The sequence below is a fragment of the Pteronotus mesoamericanus genome, unplaced genomic scaffold (genome assembly GCF_021234165.1).
Source record: "Pteronotus mesoamericanus isolate MK-2021 breed Mesoamerican mustached bat unplaced genomic scaffold, CSHL_Meso_final scaffold_174, whole genome shotgun sequence".
NCBI classification, from domain to species: Eukaryota; Metazoa; Chordata; class Mammalia; order Chiroptera; family Mormoopidae; genus Pteronotus; species Pteronotus mesoamericanus.
Genome location: NW_026555309.1, coordinates 11,586,311 through 11,604,315, shown reverse-complemented (window position 1 = coordinate 11,604,315; position 18,005 = coordinate 11,586,311). Strand labels below are relative to the sequence as shown.

The following is an 18,005-nucleotide window of genomic DNA, read 5'->3' as shown; positions in this document are numbered from 1 at the left end:
AATGAGAGGGAGAGAAACATCAATGTGTAGATGCCTCTCACGTGCCCTGCCTGGAGACCTTGCCCTTAACTCAGGCATGTGCCCTGACTGGGAATCAAACCAGCAACTCTTTGGTTTGCAGGCTGGTGCTCTATCCACTAAGCCACACCAGCCAGGGCTTGACTCATCAGTCTACTGAGCATACTTAAAGATGTGAAAAATCCTGCTGTGTTTTACTAATTGAAATGGAAAGTGTCTAAATTTTTGCACAAATGTATAATTTCATCCATAGTTTATATGTGTTATTCATGTCATCACAAATTTACACCCCTTTACTTTTTAACTCTTTGTAATATAGTAAAACTAAAACCGTCTACCATTTTAAGAAAATGAAATTTTAGCCGTGGCAATGAATCCTGGTTTTGAAGAGAAGCCACAGATATTTGCAACAAACTCCAACTCTGCTTTATCTAAGTAACAATTTCCTGTAGGCATTATTCCACCCAGCTTACTCAACTATATTTCTTTTCATTTTGTTTTAGGTAGCAGTTTTACAACATCGTCAGGATTATATACAGGAAATAATTCACTCACAAATTCCTCTGGATTTAACAGTTCACAGCAGGTAACTTAAAAAGCCAATTTAATTTCTGAAATTTTAAAACTGCAACAAATGATTTTCTTCTATGAAAAAAGATCTGTTTATAGTACACTTTAATGTGAGAGCTTTCCTATGCCTTTCAGTAGTTTTATTTTTTTTAATCTCTTTAGTAGTCTTACATGGTGAGTTGTTTGGTTTTTAGGTTTGTTTAATTTTACCTAGTAATGCACCATGACATAGAAGAAATATGAAGAATGTATGTGATCTTACATAAAATTTGTTTGCAAATCTGAGCACTTCAAAGTGTACTTGTGTGTTCCTATGTAAATTTCAGAAACAAATCTAATTGCAGCTCAACATTGAAATGAAAGACATAAGCAACTGTATGCTGACAGATGATTCTTGTGTGATTTGATTTGGTAGGACTATCCATCTTATCCCAGTTTTGGCCAGGGTCAGTATGCACAGTATTATAACAGCTCACCATATCCAGCACATTATATGACAAGCAGCAACACCAGCCCAAGCACGCCTTCAACAAATGCCACCTACCAGCTTCAAGAACCACCATCTGGCATTACCAGCCAAGCAGTTACAGATCCCGCGGCAGGTAATTATGCACATTTTATTAGTTCTGCAGGCTGTATTTCTGGTGCTTTAAATGAATTTTTCTTCAGTTATATATTCATGCAGTGGTTGCACAGTTTTGGTAAATTTTGGCAAACCTACATATAAATAAAGCAGCATGATCATGGCCGTGATTTTATGTTTATTTGTTTAAAAATTTTAGTATAAAGTATGTAAACTTCAAAAACACATGAAATAGAGATTTCATTTAATTATAAATGTACATTTTCCAAGATATATAGCACTTTTTAAATGTATACTTATATTTACCTATAATTACTTAACTATAATTATAAATAATTTGCCGACATGTTAAATATGAAAATAAATAACATCACCTTGAATTTAATGTTTACCATCATTAAATATTTAATGCTTTTCAAGAAAATCAAGTAACCTCCAAGGGTTAGTGATGATGGAAAATTGTGATTCCCCTGGCCAGCCCTGCCCTGCTCACACCTGCTGCACGTGTTGGAACAGCACGCCTACGTGCGGGCGTCTTCCATGCTCCTGCACATCCCGTGATGGGCCCTCTCCATCCATGGAAGTTTTCCTACTGTGGCTTTGATCCCTGTTCATATTCATCTAAACATTTTTTAAATGTAACTTCTCCTTTCATGGATTAGGAAGTGAGCTATTATCCTCCAAGAGTCAGAGAGTTTTCTTCCAAAGCCCACTCGTTGCTGCAAGTCAGGTTAAAGTGGTCTTACACTGAAAGACTGACTCCTATATTTTATTCAGAGTATTAATTCTAGGTGGTTATCCTAATCACGAAAAAAAAGTTTTAGGTAACAGATGCTAATTTAAATTTGACTGTAAGTTTATTCTGTAAATATTAGCAGGTGATCCCCAAAAAACATTTAAAGTTTTGTGTTCTAACTTTTCTCTTAAATGCATGCTAACAGTTTTATTCCAGAGTTGGAAGTTAGTTACATCATTCCTAAACCTGTGTTCGAACTAACTGCAAATACTCCTTCCGTACATCCCAACTCTAAACATTTTTATATTTGATCATTATATTCTGTTTACCTTTTTAAAAAAATCTAGCTTATTAGAATATTCTTCACTCACTTCACATGTGTAAATACAGTATTCATAGAACCCAGTATGCATGTCTCTTCTGTCTTTTAATTAGATTCGACATCATATAATCTCACTCAAGATAAATTTTGTTATAGGAGGTATTGAGTTTATTGCAGAAATTGTTGTAGGATTTCCTGCCCTACTTTCTTAAACTTCATGAGGAAAGATAATGGCTTGTCCCGATTATAGGGAGATCTCGTGTTTTCACATGAATGCTCTGGCCCATGCAAAATCTTGAGGACTAAAAGGGGTCTTGAAACCTTGAAATTAAAATAGCTGTGTGAATGAGAAGTGGAGAAACTCTTTTAGGCCCTGTAGAATAACAGAAAGAGAAAAGGAGACAGCAGAATAATTTTACTCAATTCAATGGCATTTTGGTTGTGAAGATTACAGTATAAAACAAGCTGGTGGAGACTTACGTTTTTTAAATTAAGGTTGATTAGAGCTTTTTAGAAAAAACAGTTTAGTCATAAATGTTTGTCTCTTAAATTTGACGTTGTTTTAAGTTGGTTTTATTTATAAAAAGGATGCCACGTAAAAGAGTGGGATGGCTCGGCACAGGGCCACACCACTTGGGAAACTATGCAAAATTATGATTTTCCAAAGGTATATATGATTTTAAGGTAGAATGATCTATTTTAGGTCTTATTTGAATACATGCTTAATGTTGTGGGTGCTTATTTCAATTTCGGTATCTTTATGGTCACAAAATAGGAATGAATTGAATTGGAGAGAAAATAATTTTCAGATTTCTTGTATTCACTATTTCCCATTAAATAAATGAATGTGTATGGATAAGCCTTTTTTTGTGTTGCATAGTTAGAAATGGAAAGTTCAATGAATTTCCACAGTGAAAAAGAAATTGGATTGTTTTAAAATATTTAAGGAATATTTAGTCTGGTTTTTAGGATTTTTTTTTTTTTTTACATTTGCGGTAATACTGTGGATTCAGACTCCGTTTTTTGCCAGTAGCCTTTTTTCCTTACTAATGATATATAATATCGTAGACTTGTCCTTCTTGATTAAAAAGTTTTTTTGGTAAAGTACATAAATTTATTAAAGTAAATAAATGAAAGGAATTATTTCATGTAACATTTTTATTTTAAGATGGAAAATAAAAATAGTTGAAAAAATGTCTATTTTTGTTCAAATAGTTTCAACTGTTTTTAATTTTTCAAATAAGTCTAGTGGCTTTAAAGTCCATATTTTCTTATTCTGGAAAGATAGACTCTAGTCATTATCTGTCTAATCTTACATATGACCAGGCTTCTGCCTTTTAGTTTCATGGAACTGTGCAATATAAATAAATACATATTTATGGTACGTTATGGTACTGTACATAGAATTCTTATGTCAGAATATGCATATAAAGATAACCTTGTAAGGTTTCTTCAGAGCAAATATATAAGGACACATTTGTTTCTTTAATTGTGTATTTTTAAAGTAATGTGAAAAATAGGTCTCTTTTAAGTCCATGACTTTATGCAGTGTTACTTATAAACATGCACCTCCTTAGGCATTTCAAGCTCAATAATTATTTAAATGTGTTTATAACTAAATATTGTAAATTATATTTTCCTTTGGAAAGGCATTAAAAAATAACATAACTTGAAAATGAAAGTTTAATTTCAAATATTTAATTCATTTTAAAAACTAAAAACAGTGCATTGTTTTTGTTTATTTTTTGAGATGTAATTAACATATAACATTCATTTTGGGTGTAGAGCATAATGATTTGATATCTGCATAGATTATAAAGTGATCACCATGATCAGTCTAGTTAACATCCAGGGTTACATATAGTTACAGATTTTTTTTCCTGTAATGAGAACTTTTAAGATCTAGTCTCTCAGCAACTTTATAATCCTTTGCATTCCTTTTTAAAAATGAGTTTGTTAGCTGTGTATTGACTATCTTAATAAAACAAAGTTTGCTTCATCTGGAGGTATGTAGGAATCCATCTATCTTGAGAAATACATGAGGTTTATCTTGTCATTCAGCAACATTTTATTTATTGTATTCAAGAAAGTCATGCTTACTCTTCAACTAGAAATGCCAGCCTCCCTCCCTCCCAACTAAAAGACATTTCAGTTGCTTCCAATTTTGGTGATTATGAATAAAACCATTATAAACATTTGTATGCAGGTTTTTGTATGGACATAATTTTTAGTTCATTTTGATCAATACCCAGGAGTGTGATTCCTGCATTATATGGTGACAGTATGTTTAGTTTTATAAGAAAATGCTAAATTGTATTCCAAAGTGGCTCTTCCGTTTTGTGCTCCCACTGGCAAAAGAATGAGAGTTTCTGTTGCTCCATATCCTTGCCAGCATTTGATGTTGTCACTATTTCAGATTTTGGCCATTAAGTATGATGTTAGCTCTAGGTTCTTTGTAGATTTTTTTTAATCAACTTGAGAAAGTTCCCCTGTAGTCCTAGTTTGCTGAGAATTTGTGTCAAGAATGCTTTTTCTGCATCTGTTGATATGATCATATGATTTTTCTTCTTTAACCTGTTGACATAATGGATTACATTAATTGATCTTCAAATGTTGAGCCAGATTTTCATTACCGGAGTAAATCCCACTTGGTCATAATGTATAATTCTTATATTTTATTGGATTTAGTTGTGCTAATATGGTATTAAGGATATTTGCATCTATGTTAATGAGGTATATTAGTCTGTACTTTTCATTTCTTGTAAACTCATTTCATTTCTTTTGGTTTGAGGGTAATGCTGACCACGTAGACTAAAGTTAGGAAATATTTCCTCTGTATCTGTTTTCTGGATTATAGTACTATTTGTTCCCCTCAATATTTGGTCAAAATCACCAGTGAACCTATCTAGGCCTAGTCCTTTAGGTTTTAGGTTAATTATTGATTCAACTCCTTTAACAGAGTAGGCCTATTCAGCTGATGTTTCTCTTTGTGCAAGTCTTTCGAGGACTGGTCCATATCATCTAGGTTATAAAAATGTGTGGGTATAGCGTTGTTCATAATATTCCTGTATTAGCATTTTAATGTCTAGGAGATTGCTAGTGATGGCCCTTCTTTCAATTTCAATATTAATGTTTATGTCTTTTTGTCTTGGTTAGCCTAGGTACAGGTTTATCAATTTTATTGATCTTGTAAAAGAGCCAACTCTCGGTTTTGTTGATTTTTATCTATTGTTTTTCTCTCCTCAATTTTATTGAACTTTCTGCTTTTTATTATTTCTTCTGATTACTTTTCATTTCATTTGCTCTCCTTTTTCTAGTTTTAAGACTTAAAGCTTGGAATATTGATTTTAATTTTTTTTCTAATATATGCCTTCAGTGCTATCAAGTTTCCTCTAAGCTTATGTTGCATCCCACATAATTTGATAGGTAATTTTCTCATTTTAATTTATTTTAAAATATTTTATCTTCATTATTATTTAGACTTTCCCTTTTAAAGAGGTATATACTTATGTGCATTTTATTGGGGAAAAAACTGTAGAAATTTGGTAATGTACCGTATGTATCATTTGTGACAATGGCCCAGTTATACATACCCTCCCAATTAAGTGGCTTCCTAGTGACAGAGAATATGTTTAGTTTCTGAGAAAAGGGTGTTCCATGTTACATTCGAGTTCCACTATCTATAAAAAAGTTTTGGTCAGAACACTCATTTGTAATTCATTTGGTCAGAGTCAACTCTTTTTTTTCTTTTTTAAATCCAAGACAGTAAGACAATATCAAAATTAAATCCATGATTACTTTAATTTTCAAATAAAGGATTTCATTATAAATTTTCAACTTTTCAAAACAAAAAATTTATTTTAAATTTCTTTTTAAAATTTATTGAGGTGACATTGGTTAATAAAATTATATAGGTTTTAAGTGTACAATTCTATAATACATTATCTGCGTATTGCTTTGTGTGTTTACAACTCTTCTTTACAAAGTCAGTGAGTTTCTTCTATGTTTAAAAACATATGTTTAAAGAAGAAAAAAACATGTTAGGATGTTTTTCTTTTGTGCTTATATAAACACACATTATTATCTCTTGGCCACTGATATATAAAGAGTATATTATTTCCTTGTGTTCAACCCTAAAATCGTAAGGCACGTATTACCAACATAACGGAACTGAATACACTTTTTTTCCAAAAGAAGGATAAAAATAATTTTATCACTTGAAAGTAATTTTCATGAAGGAATTTCTTAAATTCACTTTTCTAAAGAGAACATTTAAGCCACTGGAAAAAAAATTTGTGTCATTTGACTCATATATGTATAATTAAAATATGAACACTCACTTGTAATTCATTTACTGCACTATATTTAAATAATTTGGCTTGAAAACATATTTATCATCCAGAATTTCTTAGAACATCTCATAATAATTAGGACAACTATCATAGTAATATGTAGTAAAAATACAGTTGTGTTTGGAGGTTTACATTGCATTACTTGCAATCTTATAACATAGCCATGAGGTAGGTAATGTTTGTCCCCATTTTACAGATGAAGAAAACTTGGCACATAGCTCTTAAATGCTCAGTAATGTTAGTTATTAGTAAATTAATCAAGAATTTTGAGGCCAAATTCTTAAGAAAGGGACTATTAACCTATAAAATTGTATTTTTTTAAACAATACAAAGCAGTCAGAGAAAAAAGTAAATGACAAATTAAAATTTTCAGGTAGTTATGAAATAAAAGCCAGTTTTATTTATTAGTAACGAGTTTTAGTACAAATACCGTAAGAAGGTTGATTTTTCATTCAATTTGTTCATTTGAATTCCTGACAAAGAAACTTGCAGTTGAAATCCACCTTTTCATGCTCTGACTGCATGCAGACAATTTACTGGTTAAGGTGATGTACGGGAATCTAGCTAATATTGAATTTCAAGTGACAGAGGAAAAGTCAGTATAAGAGGGAATTCAATATGCATGGGAAACCATTTGTTCCCTCTGCTTCTTTGATCCTTGCCAAGGCCCCCGAAAGTAGAGCAAAGCGCCTGAAAACAGGGCAACATTCTTGTGCAAAGTTGCAGGAGAACGCTGAGCTCTCACAGGAATTCAGTGTGACAGGATGGAAAACTAAACTGCCCGCGTCTTCCTATAAATGCAAGGAATTTGGGCCACATCTATGCTACCTAACATGCCTATGTCTCCGCTGTAGAAAATCATCCTGAGCTTTGTGAGGGCAGGCACGTTGAGTCCTGTATTTTGCCAAATTGAGTGGTTTTGAAAAATCTTTAGGCCACACTTGCTCATTTTCACAGATGCCTGGTGGACTTGAGAGAAGTTTGCCATTTGTTCAGCTCAAAAATAAACTATTTCAGTGAAACAATTCTCACTGACATTTTGGAAACATTTGTCAGCAAAACAAATATTTGTATCTAAAATGGCCAGGCTACTGAGATGTGAGAAAACAAAACAGATGTTTGTTTGGGGTTGGTCAGTTTGTCTTGATTGCATGTGTTTTCTTTCTTTCATTTTCTCCCCAGAGGATACACAATGTTAACCTTAATAAGATTGTGAAATTCTTGGAAATAAAGTTCACTCTTTGTTTTATTTGTCAGATGTAATAAAAATGAGTTTCCTTACCTTCGAATCTTGGACTGTATTTCCAAGAAGTGAAAAATTCAGTGTTTTAGCATTTACCCATTTTGTGCCTCATTACAGGGTTGAGTAATTTTGTCAGTTAGTTAGCCAGAAGCCAGGATGCCTTATAGCATCCAATTAATACACTTGGATTCGAATATGTGATTTTTTTCTTACAGTTATATGTAACACATGATGTTGTAACTAATCAAAATAAGAAGGTTTATATTGAGCTAATTAAATTAGTTTACTAACCCTCCTGAACATTTATTATTTTATCTTTTTTTGCAGCTAATTGATTTACTGTTTCTGTAAAGCATTAAGTATCTTATGGGACCAATACAAATCAATGTAATTAGTTCCCATGTTTAAGTTTGAGGACATAGCAATGACTGACTCAGCTTTTTAGTTCGTGATGGTTAGGAAGAGAACAAAGTTATCTGTGTTTGCTATCTTTCTATCTCATTTAACTAGAATTGAATGGTTTGTGGATGAGTTTTGGATTAACTTAAATAAAGGTTGGATTGACGAACCAATTTTGGTCCCTGCTTGAGAGCCACAAAAAAATTAAGTTGAATGAATGTTTCCTTCTTTTAATTCACTGGAAGATAATATATGAAGCATGGCACAAAATTATGAAAGTACATAAGGGTTTGCAAAAGAGAATGAAATTCTCTTCCCCTTCTCTATTTAGTTCCTTTCCCAGAGTGTCTCATGTATCTTTCCAAGGATACACTCTGCTTATATAAACACATGCCTAGCATCTGCCCTGGCCACCACTTTTCACATTCTAGTATATATACTTTTTATTATTCTTTTCCTTAAAGTAGAATACCATACATGGTCTTCTGTACCCTCCTTTTTTGACTTAACATACAGGAAAAAACTTCAGTATTTTTGTTGTGGATTTTATATACAATTATAATATGAGCTAATATTTCTTTGACTGCTTACTATGTGCGAGACATTGTTGTACACACCATTCATTTATGAACTTAGCTCATTCCCACCTAGCTGCATGAGGCGGGCAGTGTTGCATTATCCCCATTTTACAGATGGGGAAGCTAAGGCGAAGTCAGTGAGAGCCCTAGGATTTAACCTCCAGAAGCTTGGGTCCAAACCTGAGCTCTTCACCAAGAAAGCGTGCCACTTCTCGGAACCACTGTGTCTGAAGTTTCAAACACACAGAAAAATGAGGGTGTAAACAAAAAGTTGTAAAATGTAGTAGCTACATGGTATTCATTTTCATTAATCACTTACAGCACCCAGCAAAGGTATATGGTAGGAGTTGTTCAGTTAAATAGGTGTTAATTGTTTAAATGGTCTCTATTTGCTGCTAAAATATGTAGGTCTGCATTTATAGAGAAGTGGTGGATAGTGTATCTAAGGTTATCTTGTACTGAAAGTATTCCCTGAATTGCATTGCACTTTTTTGACTCTGCTCTATCCTCACTCCCCCTTTAGCCTATTTCATAATTATCTGTCATGGACCTGCTTTGGAAACAGTTTTCTACAACACCTCTTTATCGTTTCCCTCCCCTTATCCACCAAGGTATTTGTTCTCCACCTTGACAACATTTTTTCTGCTCCTAGCTCACAGAGGATGGGTTGATACTTAATGACTAAGCGTAGGAATAATAATATTCTTGTATCAAGAAATTTATGCAGCCATCCACTTTAAAGTCAAAGTAGACTTCTTAATCCAGTACAACCCCCTTCTAAGACATTTGAAATATTTATGTGACCCCTTGAGAAACTTCACCAATCTCATAAAATTAAAATTGCATGTTCTTCAGTACTACCATTTAAGACACAGTTTACTCTTTTTCGCTTTTAGGTAATTGCTAATGCTTGATTGCAGTGTTGTAATATTTTACATTGTATACCGGGTGGGACAGAAGTTTACAGTTGTTCCTATGGAAAATAATACAATTGGTAAAGAATAAGACAAGAATAAACTCTGTGTTTCACATACTCACAACTGTAATCCTCCTTGTGCCTGACCCCGTATGTGCAGCCTGATAACCCCCCAATTATTGACTGACTTGATCATCATGGATGGGTTTGGAAACCATGTCTACCATTGTTTCTATGAGAAAATAGCTTCCACATTTCAAACGGCTGGTTTAAAAATATTTAGAACATAGCTGATTTTTAAATTGACAGCTCTCTCAATGTCTACCAGTCCGCTTGAGTAATGTTAGCTTGAGCAACCGGGCAATAGGGAAGCTTTGGATTTTAAAGGTGAAACGACCATATGAACTCTTGCCTAAGACCTTGACTTGAGTGATTATGAATAAGGAATCCAGATAGATTAAATTTTCCCAAAGCAGCACAGCCTGTCATCATCATCAGGGGTACCTTTCGATGGCACTCTGAAGTGGCAGCCTGGGGAGACAGCATAACCTGCTGTGGCCTTTTCCGCACTGCCCGGGGCAGCACCGCTGTCTCCTGAGGATGGATGTCCTCTGATGAGTCCCTAAGTAGGATCTGTTGGGGATACAAGTTGTTGGGGCTAAATTTACCAGGGTTCCTTTACTTTATGTCTTTTCCGATGCATTGATACGGTAAGGCTCGCTGGGAATTGCATATAATGTATGGTGGGCACCGCTCTCCACCCGCCTGACTCCTGTAGAGAATATCTATGAATGACTCCTGGGCACTGCGTTTCCTTGGAGTATAAGTGAGAGAAGCTGGAGTGGTGGCTAGGGACTTGGAGCTGGGCCAGCCTGGTTCTGTGATTTACTCTGGGCAAGTCACTTAGCACGTTGGTGTATCAGTTTTCTATAAAATGTGCATAATACCACTCTTAAGCTTAGAATGAATGTGAGAATGAAGTTATATAAGTGGCTCCCTGACACATACCAGGATTTCAAATGTTCATCTCTTCCATTTAGACATTCAACCGATATTCGTAATTACTTACTGTGTGCCAGGCTCCATGCTTGGTGACAAGAAAGGCATCTCCTTGGCCTCAGGAGGCTAAAGTGTTCCCCCTCTTGAATATTATTACTACAGTGCATTATGCATCATAGCTGTTTCAGAGATTAAAGTCCCTGACATGTGTGTGGTCACCAGTTTCCTTTACAGAGAATGACTGGGGCGGGATGGTGCAGTTTAAAGCAGAAGTTGAAATGTGTGAGGGGAATGACAGAAGTTCCTATGAGGCTGTCTGTTGACTACTGGAGAGTGGATAATGGCTGTACTCCAGGGATCGTAATGCTCTTTTAATTCAGTTACTAGACCTTTCCTGAGGAATTAATTTACCTGGGAGACCTCAGTTAGGGATTGTGTGGGAGGGAAGTAATGGTTATGGAATACAGATAGAAAAGTCAAAGCAATTCTCTAAAATTAATTCAATTAATATTTATTAACCTCTGACTTCTGGTTACTCTGTAAGATTAGTCAACAAATTTTCTTGCCTGTGGTTTATTTTGGCTGATAACTTAGTGTTTTCGAGGTTCTCTTATTGTAAGTCTTTTATCTTATGATAAGGTAATAGTCACTGTGAATCTAACTAATATAATTTAATGTAATAATTTATTCAAAACTTTTCTGAGGTCCCTTTTTGGGGGGCCAATATAGATCGCTTCCACTTTAAAAATCTGGTATAAAATTATTGTGGTCATATCCTGTGGCATGCTTTGAAGCTTGGTGGTCTCTTACTTTGTAGCGTCCACATGAATCCCAAGTAGCTTTCTAAGGCAAATCACAGGCCCTCTGTCAGAACTATGGCTTTCCACATGGCGATCTTTCTTGATTAGACCTCTTAGTTTTTTTAGGACAAAACCATTCCTGTTTTCAGAATAGCTAACTTAGTAAAGCTATGGGTTTCCACTCAACCCAGCAACCAAGTACAGCTCCTCTTCAAGTGACTCATTAATATAACCTCTTAACTCATTGCTGCTTAAAACTCAAGCAGAAACTCACATCTGTCAGCTGCCAGAAGGATAAGTAATGGCCCCCTTCTTCTAGATATTTTCTCTTTTACCCCTAAAGTAAACAAGGTGCCTGACCCCGGTGCTCTGGGCTCTGAGGTACTGGGTATGGAGTCAGCTGCAGTCAGCCATAGAAGTAAGAATCTTGTGAAATTTGCTGTTTGATTTACCATGAGGCTACATTACTGGCATCACACAACGTCCTCTCAATGATCAGTCCTGTGAGACATATCTGTCTTGTCTCTACTGGGAACACCTACATTTCTGCAGAGAACTCGCTTTGTCTCATCTTGTGCACTTTAAGAACTATTGGTGCCCTTGCACTGAGCATAGAGCTTTGGGCAAGCAGACCTGTGCTGACCTCTCTCCCCTGGTTTTAACCTACCTTTTCCAGCCCAGTTTTTCTTCTAATGTACACATTCATTTTTTAAAAATACTGCTACATAGTCATTGTGTATATATTTGATGGGTTATCTCAAACTCTTCTTGGAGCAAGTAAGAATACAAATCATTCAGAAAACAAAATAAGAACTTAAATGTTTTATTCAACAAGAATAAGGGCCAGAGAACAGATTCTACAACCACTCCACAGTCAGGAAGCATTTACTTTGCAAATTACATTATAATTAATTATAGCCACAGTTTTGTGAACATTGCCATTTTGGTTAATATGTGCACAAAAAACCTTAACCATTTTCATTAATATATGCACAGAAACCTCTTCCCATAGTTACAGCTTCCCACGAGCACACACCTGTCTATCTTCTCTCTGCTCAAAGCTCCAAATCAACCCTAATTAATGGACTTGTTATTAGTTTCAGTTCAGCCAATTAGTACAAAAAAAGCAAGTTGCCAAGTGTGAAATTCCTCCCCAAATGTAAGAATTCACTCTCTATAGCTGACATTGTTTTCAGCTTATGGAGTTTAAATGATCCTCCTTTAAACATTCTAAGAACTTTTTTCTGGAGGGGTCTCTCTTTTCCAGTTTCCTATTTAGTGTGTTCCTTAAAACGTTTGTTTCAGTGCCTTTGTTCGGCTAATTACCTCCCTTGACTCAGCATTGATAGATATAGAGCTTACTGAGGAAGCAAGTTTCTCATGATTCTTATTCCTCAATCGTGCTATTAAATTGTGTTACACTATTTGCTAATTTAAGGAAAGGCAGCAAACATGTTTCTTCTGTTGCCCTATGTAAATAGGTTTGATGGTGCTCTCCAACATTTTGTTAGCTCTTCCCTGAGCATCTCTTACTTAGAAAGTACTGTTGGGGTCTGTGGGGATGCAGAGAGCAAGAGGGTTATTCCCTGTCCTCAAGGAGCATTATATTACATGAAAAGCCAAGCTTAATAAAGGTTGAATTTTTTAAATATTATGCTAGAAGCAGCAGCAAGTGCTCAAGAAGAATGCAGGAACAGGGGTTTCTTATGTAAAGTGGAGAAAAAACTAACAAAGGAGGTGAAATTTACCCTTAGCACTGAAAGGTGTGAGTGCGGGACAGAGGGCAAGGGAGGGATATTCATTCGAGGCTGAAGGAACAGACCCCTTTAAATGGGCTTCATGGCAGAGTATTACTCCATTAAGAACAAACTTAAACTACATATCAATTCCACTAAAGGATGAAAGCAATTTTGAACTGGAAGATCACTATACTTATGATCATTTGAGCTCAGAGAGGTGACTTTGAACAATTCATTTCACATGACAACACTAACATGTTAGTATGAAACACTTTATCATGCATTAGTTTATGTAATCTTCACAATGGTGCTGTCCCATTTTACTGTTGAAAAAACCAAGGTTCAGATAATTATATATATTACAAGCTTTTTTTTTTAAATTACCAGGCCCGTTCTGAAATAGATGGAGATCTTACTGTCTGAATATGTAGTCTGTGCTGTCCATTAGAAAAAAATTTGAACTGCTCAACTTTCCACATTCCTCCTTGTAAGTTAGAGAGGATGTGGAAATGGACCAAAATTCCAAAATTGGCAAGATCCACCCCCTCCACCGGTGGGTTCTTTCCCAAACACTGAAATGAAAGTTCCCATCTCTGGAGTCAGTGCAGGTTCAGTGATCTAGGCAGCTGGGCTTGCTCCTGGGCAGATCCTTTCCTCGGGCCCCAAATCTCTAGGACAAGGTAGTGGCCAACCTGTCTAGACATCCCTCTGCCTGACTTTGTCCTTATTACTGCCAAAAGAGTGGTCTGGCAGGGTGTCATTTTAGGAAAGGCCCAAAAGAGGTGGGGAGAGAGCCACCTTGATATCTGGGGGAAGAGTATTCCAGGAGGGTCACCAGGCCTGGAGATGGGACTGTGCTTGGTAGGGTCACTGAGTGATAGGAAGGTGGAGAGGCTGGAGCACAGTGGGAGGAGAGGAAGAGGAGGAGGGAAAGGGGGTCTAGAGGCCAGATCACAGCAGGCCTGAGGGTGTAGGGAGGACTTGGGATGTGAATTTGAATGAGGCGAGAAGCATTTAAGCAGAAAAGTGACAAAATGTCACACACATTGGAAAAGAACCTCCTAGCTGTTGCTGTGTCTTAGCCAGAAGGGAGCAGGGCCATCAAGTAAGAGGAGATGATTCTGAGGGTCCTGGAGAACCAGGGGTCAGTGCTGGGTGTGGAGAGGATGAAAGTGGTCAGACTGGAGAGAGATTAGAAAGTTGAGAACCGGAATTTGTTATTTCATTGAACGTGAGTAGCAGCAACACAGGAGTCGTGGATGACATCATGGATTTTGGCCCAAGCAGCTGGAAAAGTGCATTTGGCATTTATTGATATGGGGAAGTGGCTGAGAGAGAAGTATAGTTGAAGAACACAGGGTTCTGGTTAGCACCTTTGAAGTTTGAGATGCCTTAATTAGAAATCCCAGGGGGAGACCTGGCTGGGTGGCTCAGTTGGTTGGAGTGTCGTCCTATACACCAAAATGGCTATGCGTTTGATCCCCAGTAAGGGTGCATACGGGAGGCAACCCATAGATGTTTCTCACATTGATGTTTTTCTCTCCCTTTCTCTCTCTCCCCACCCTTTCCCCCTTCCTCCTCTCCCCCTTTCTCTCTAAAATGAATAACTATATCCTCAGGTGCAGATAAATCAGTCAGTTCCAGGGGGAGATGGTAAGTTAGTTGTTGGATAAGTCTGATGTTCATAGGAGAACTTAGAGCCTAAATTTGTGAATCATCACAAGTGCCATTTGAAGCCTACATTGCCTGGATGAGTTGACCAGGCCAGCTAGTGTCAGTGCAGAAGGAGTAAGAACACGCTGAGCCCGGGGCCTTGCAACTGAGGAGGAGGCCTCCTGGAGGCCAAGAGAAGTCGGTGCTGCAGAAGAAAGGTGTGATCAGCTGTGTGAAACGCTGGGGGAAGTTAGAGAAAAATGGGAATTGAGACTTGACCATTGAATTTGCAACATTTGGGTCATTGGTGAACTTGACAAAGTAAACTCTTGGTGTTTTAGAGAAAATGGCATGGTTGAAGTAGGCTAGAAAGAGAATGGAAAGAAAATATGCGCAATTCTTTTAGTTATTTCTGCCATACATTACAAGGTAATGAGGCAGTGGAACAGAAACGAGAGAGAATTTGGGAGTATATTTTAGGCCAGAACTATACTTAGCCTATGTGCATAGGCACATGATCCAGTAGAAAGGGAGTGCTCGCTGGTGTAGGTGACCCGGGCCTGCAATCTCAGGCAAGGGGTTGTCCTCAGGAGCACAGGAAGTTCATCCATCATAACAAAAGGGCAAGCAGACTGAGGGTGACAAGTCCTGGTAGGGGGTTTATTCGGCGCAGAGAGTATAGAGTAGGAGCTTCTATTTCCTCAGTGAATGAGAAGCCAGGTTGCTTGCTTATGGCTAAGGGTAGACTTCATCTTAAAGAGTGGCAAGCTGCCCTGGCTGGTGTGGCTCAGTGGATTGAGTGCTGGCCTGAAAACCAAAGGGGTGCCAGTTCGATTCCCAATCAGGGCACATGCCTGGGTTGCGGGCCAGGTTCTTAGTAGGAGACGCACGAGAGACAACCACCCATTGACATTAAAAAAAAAGGAGGGGGGCAGTAAATTGTCTCCTGCTGTTGCTAACTGCTGTGAGGGCAGGAGCTTTCATCCTGCTCTGCTGGATTGTCAGTGTGTAGCACATCAACTGGCACACAGTAGGTGCCCTGTATGTAATCCTAAGGTAGCTCATGCTTCAGTGGCTCAAGATCTGTTTGTGATGCCACAGGCGGGACTGGCTATATAATTTTGTGGGCCTCTTGCCAATAAAGAATCTCCAGGCAACACAGCAGAAATTAAGCCAAGTGCAGGGCCCTTCTGAGCATGAGGACCCATGTGACTGCGCAGGTCACACGTCCATGGAGCTGGCCCTGACTCTAGGTACTGGGTAAATCTGATCGACAGCAGTCAGCAGACTAGGGGCAGTGGCGGAAGGAAGTATTGCATATTTACCTCTCTTTCAGAAGTTTAAGAAAGAGCTAACCCAAAGAGTAGTTGCTACTTTCACAGGTGAACAGAGATGAGTTCTAAGAAAGTGAGTGGAAAATGCTCAGAGCCATTTAGAAACCTTTATGATTAAAAAACTCATAAGTGGCATCTTCTGAGATAATTCCTCAAATCGGAGTGGGAAGGGTAAGAAGAAGTAAAACTCTACAATATCTGAGGTTGCAGTCCATCTTCAATATGATGTGGCATTAATGATCATTAAAAATAAAAGACCTTCCCAGGTAACTCAGTTGGTTGAGGAGTCATCCCGTGCACCAAAGGCTGCAGGTTCAATCCCTGATCAGGTTACATACCTAGGTTGCTAGTTTGATCTCTGGTCAGAGAGTTTATGGCGGGGGGGGGGGGTACAGGAGGGCAACTGATTGATCTTTCTCTCTTTCTCTCCCCTTCCCTCTCTCTTCCCTCCCCCTTCCTCTCTCTCTAAAATCAATAAATATATCTGCAAGAGAGGATTTAAAAGTTTTAAAAAGATGTAGGAAAATCCTCCTCATTCAAACCTCCAAGAGAGAAAGGTTCATGAATGGGAGGTTAGATCCTGTGCAAGGAGATGAGCTGTTTTGTAGTTGCTATAAGCTGATTTGTGTCTAAGACTGTTTTTTTAAAAAATAATATAATAAAGACCTTGTTAAAGATATTTCAAGCATTATACCCTTCTGTTGAAGAAAGAAAAAGAAATTGATCTGAACGAATGGTGCATATATACACATTGTCTGTTGTGAGCATTTTGTTTCTATGGTATTGCATTCTATCACCTGAGAATTTGAGCGTGAGGCTTAAGCTACGACTGGAATTTCTTTTAGAGTCTGTAGAATAATAGGAATTTTAGTTTTCAACTCTGAGGCTCTCTAACTATAAAGGTTGAACCCAGGCTGCCCCTCTCCCTCACTGTCTTACAGGAGAGAAGAATCTGTTAAAAAATATTGTCAGAGGCCTGGAAGGAACATTTGTCAGATTCAGTTGTTAGACACCACTGTAAGTCAAGGAAAATCTAAGTCTTCAGTGGAAAAGACCCCTTTCCTTTGCCCTTTCACCCAAATTTTCTAATGTTCCTGCATAGTGAGCAGTGGGACTGGACAATGGGTAGGGTAGGGCCAAAGCAGTGGGTAGGGTCTTCGAATTTTTCTTTGCTCAGAAACACAGCTTAGCTCATTGCCTGGTGTCACTGGTGTGCTTGTGTCCTCTATAGTCAGTTAACTACAAAGAGCCTCGTAGCCAGTGGCTCCAGGGCCACACATCCAGAACAGAGCCCACCTTTCACTTCTGTTAGGTTTGGCGCCGTCACTCAGCCATGCTGTTAAAGATGAGCACACAAAATCATGCCCAAGGCATGTGTCTGGTGTCCGTATACACTCAAGGAGAATCTTTTATCCTGCATTTCAAGTTACTGTGTTCAGGAGAAAAACAGAATTTTACCCTTTTCTTGTTTTGTTGGTATGTTCAAGATAGATACCTTTTGATATCATGGTGGCTCAGCTCCCTGACCATCAGGTTAGGATCTTCAGAAAAGTATATATTAAATTCCTTTTCTACTTACTAGAAATTAAAAAAAAAAATAGCACTTTGTTTTGGACCTTGTTGTTCCACTTATTTAAGCAACATGTTTTACTTACTATCTTTACCACACAATTTTAGCATTTAATGTTTGCACCAGTTTTGAAGAAGTGGTGTCAGCCAGAGAGATCAGGAGACAGTCACTTACTTGAATCTCAAAGTCACCG

At 37.4% G+C, this 18,005-nt stretch overlaps 1 protein-coding gene across 7 annotated transcripts in view; it reads left to right on the top strand.

The window, feature by feature from the left end:
• Nucleotides 1-18,005, top strand: part of EYA1 (EYA transcriptional coactivator and phosphatase 1) — a 288,702-nt gene that overhangs the window by 195,094 nt on the left and 75,603 nt on the right. For all 7 annotated transcript variants that reach the window (XM_054590246.1, XM_054590244.1, XM_054590245.1 and 4 more), the window contains 2 exons: nucleotides 522-604; nucleotides 1,004-1,190. In XM_054590246.1, the coding sequence (XP_054446221.1) occupies nucleotides 522-604; nucleotides 1,004-1,190 (270 nt within the window). The remainder of the gene's footprint in view (nucleotides 1-521; nucleotides 605-1,003; nucleotides 1,191-18,005) is intronic.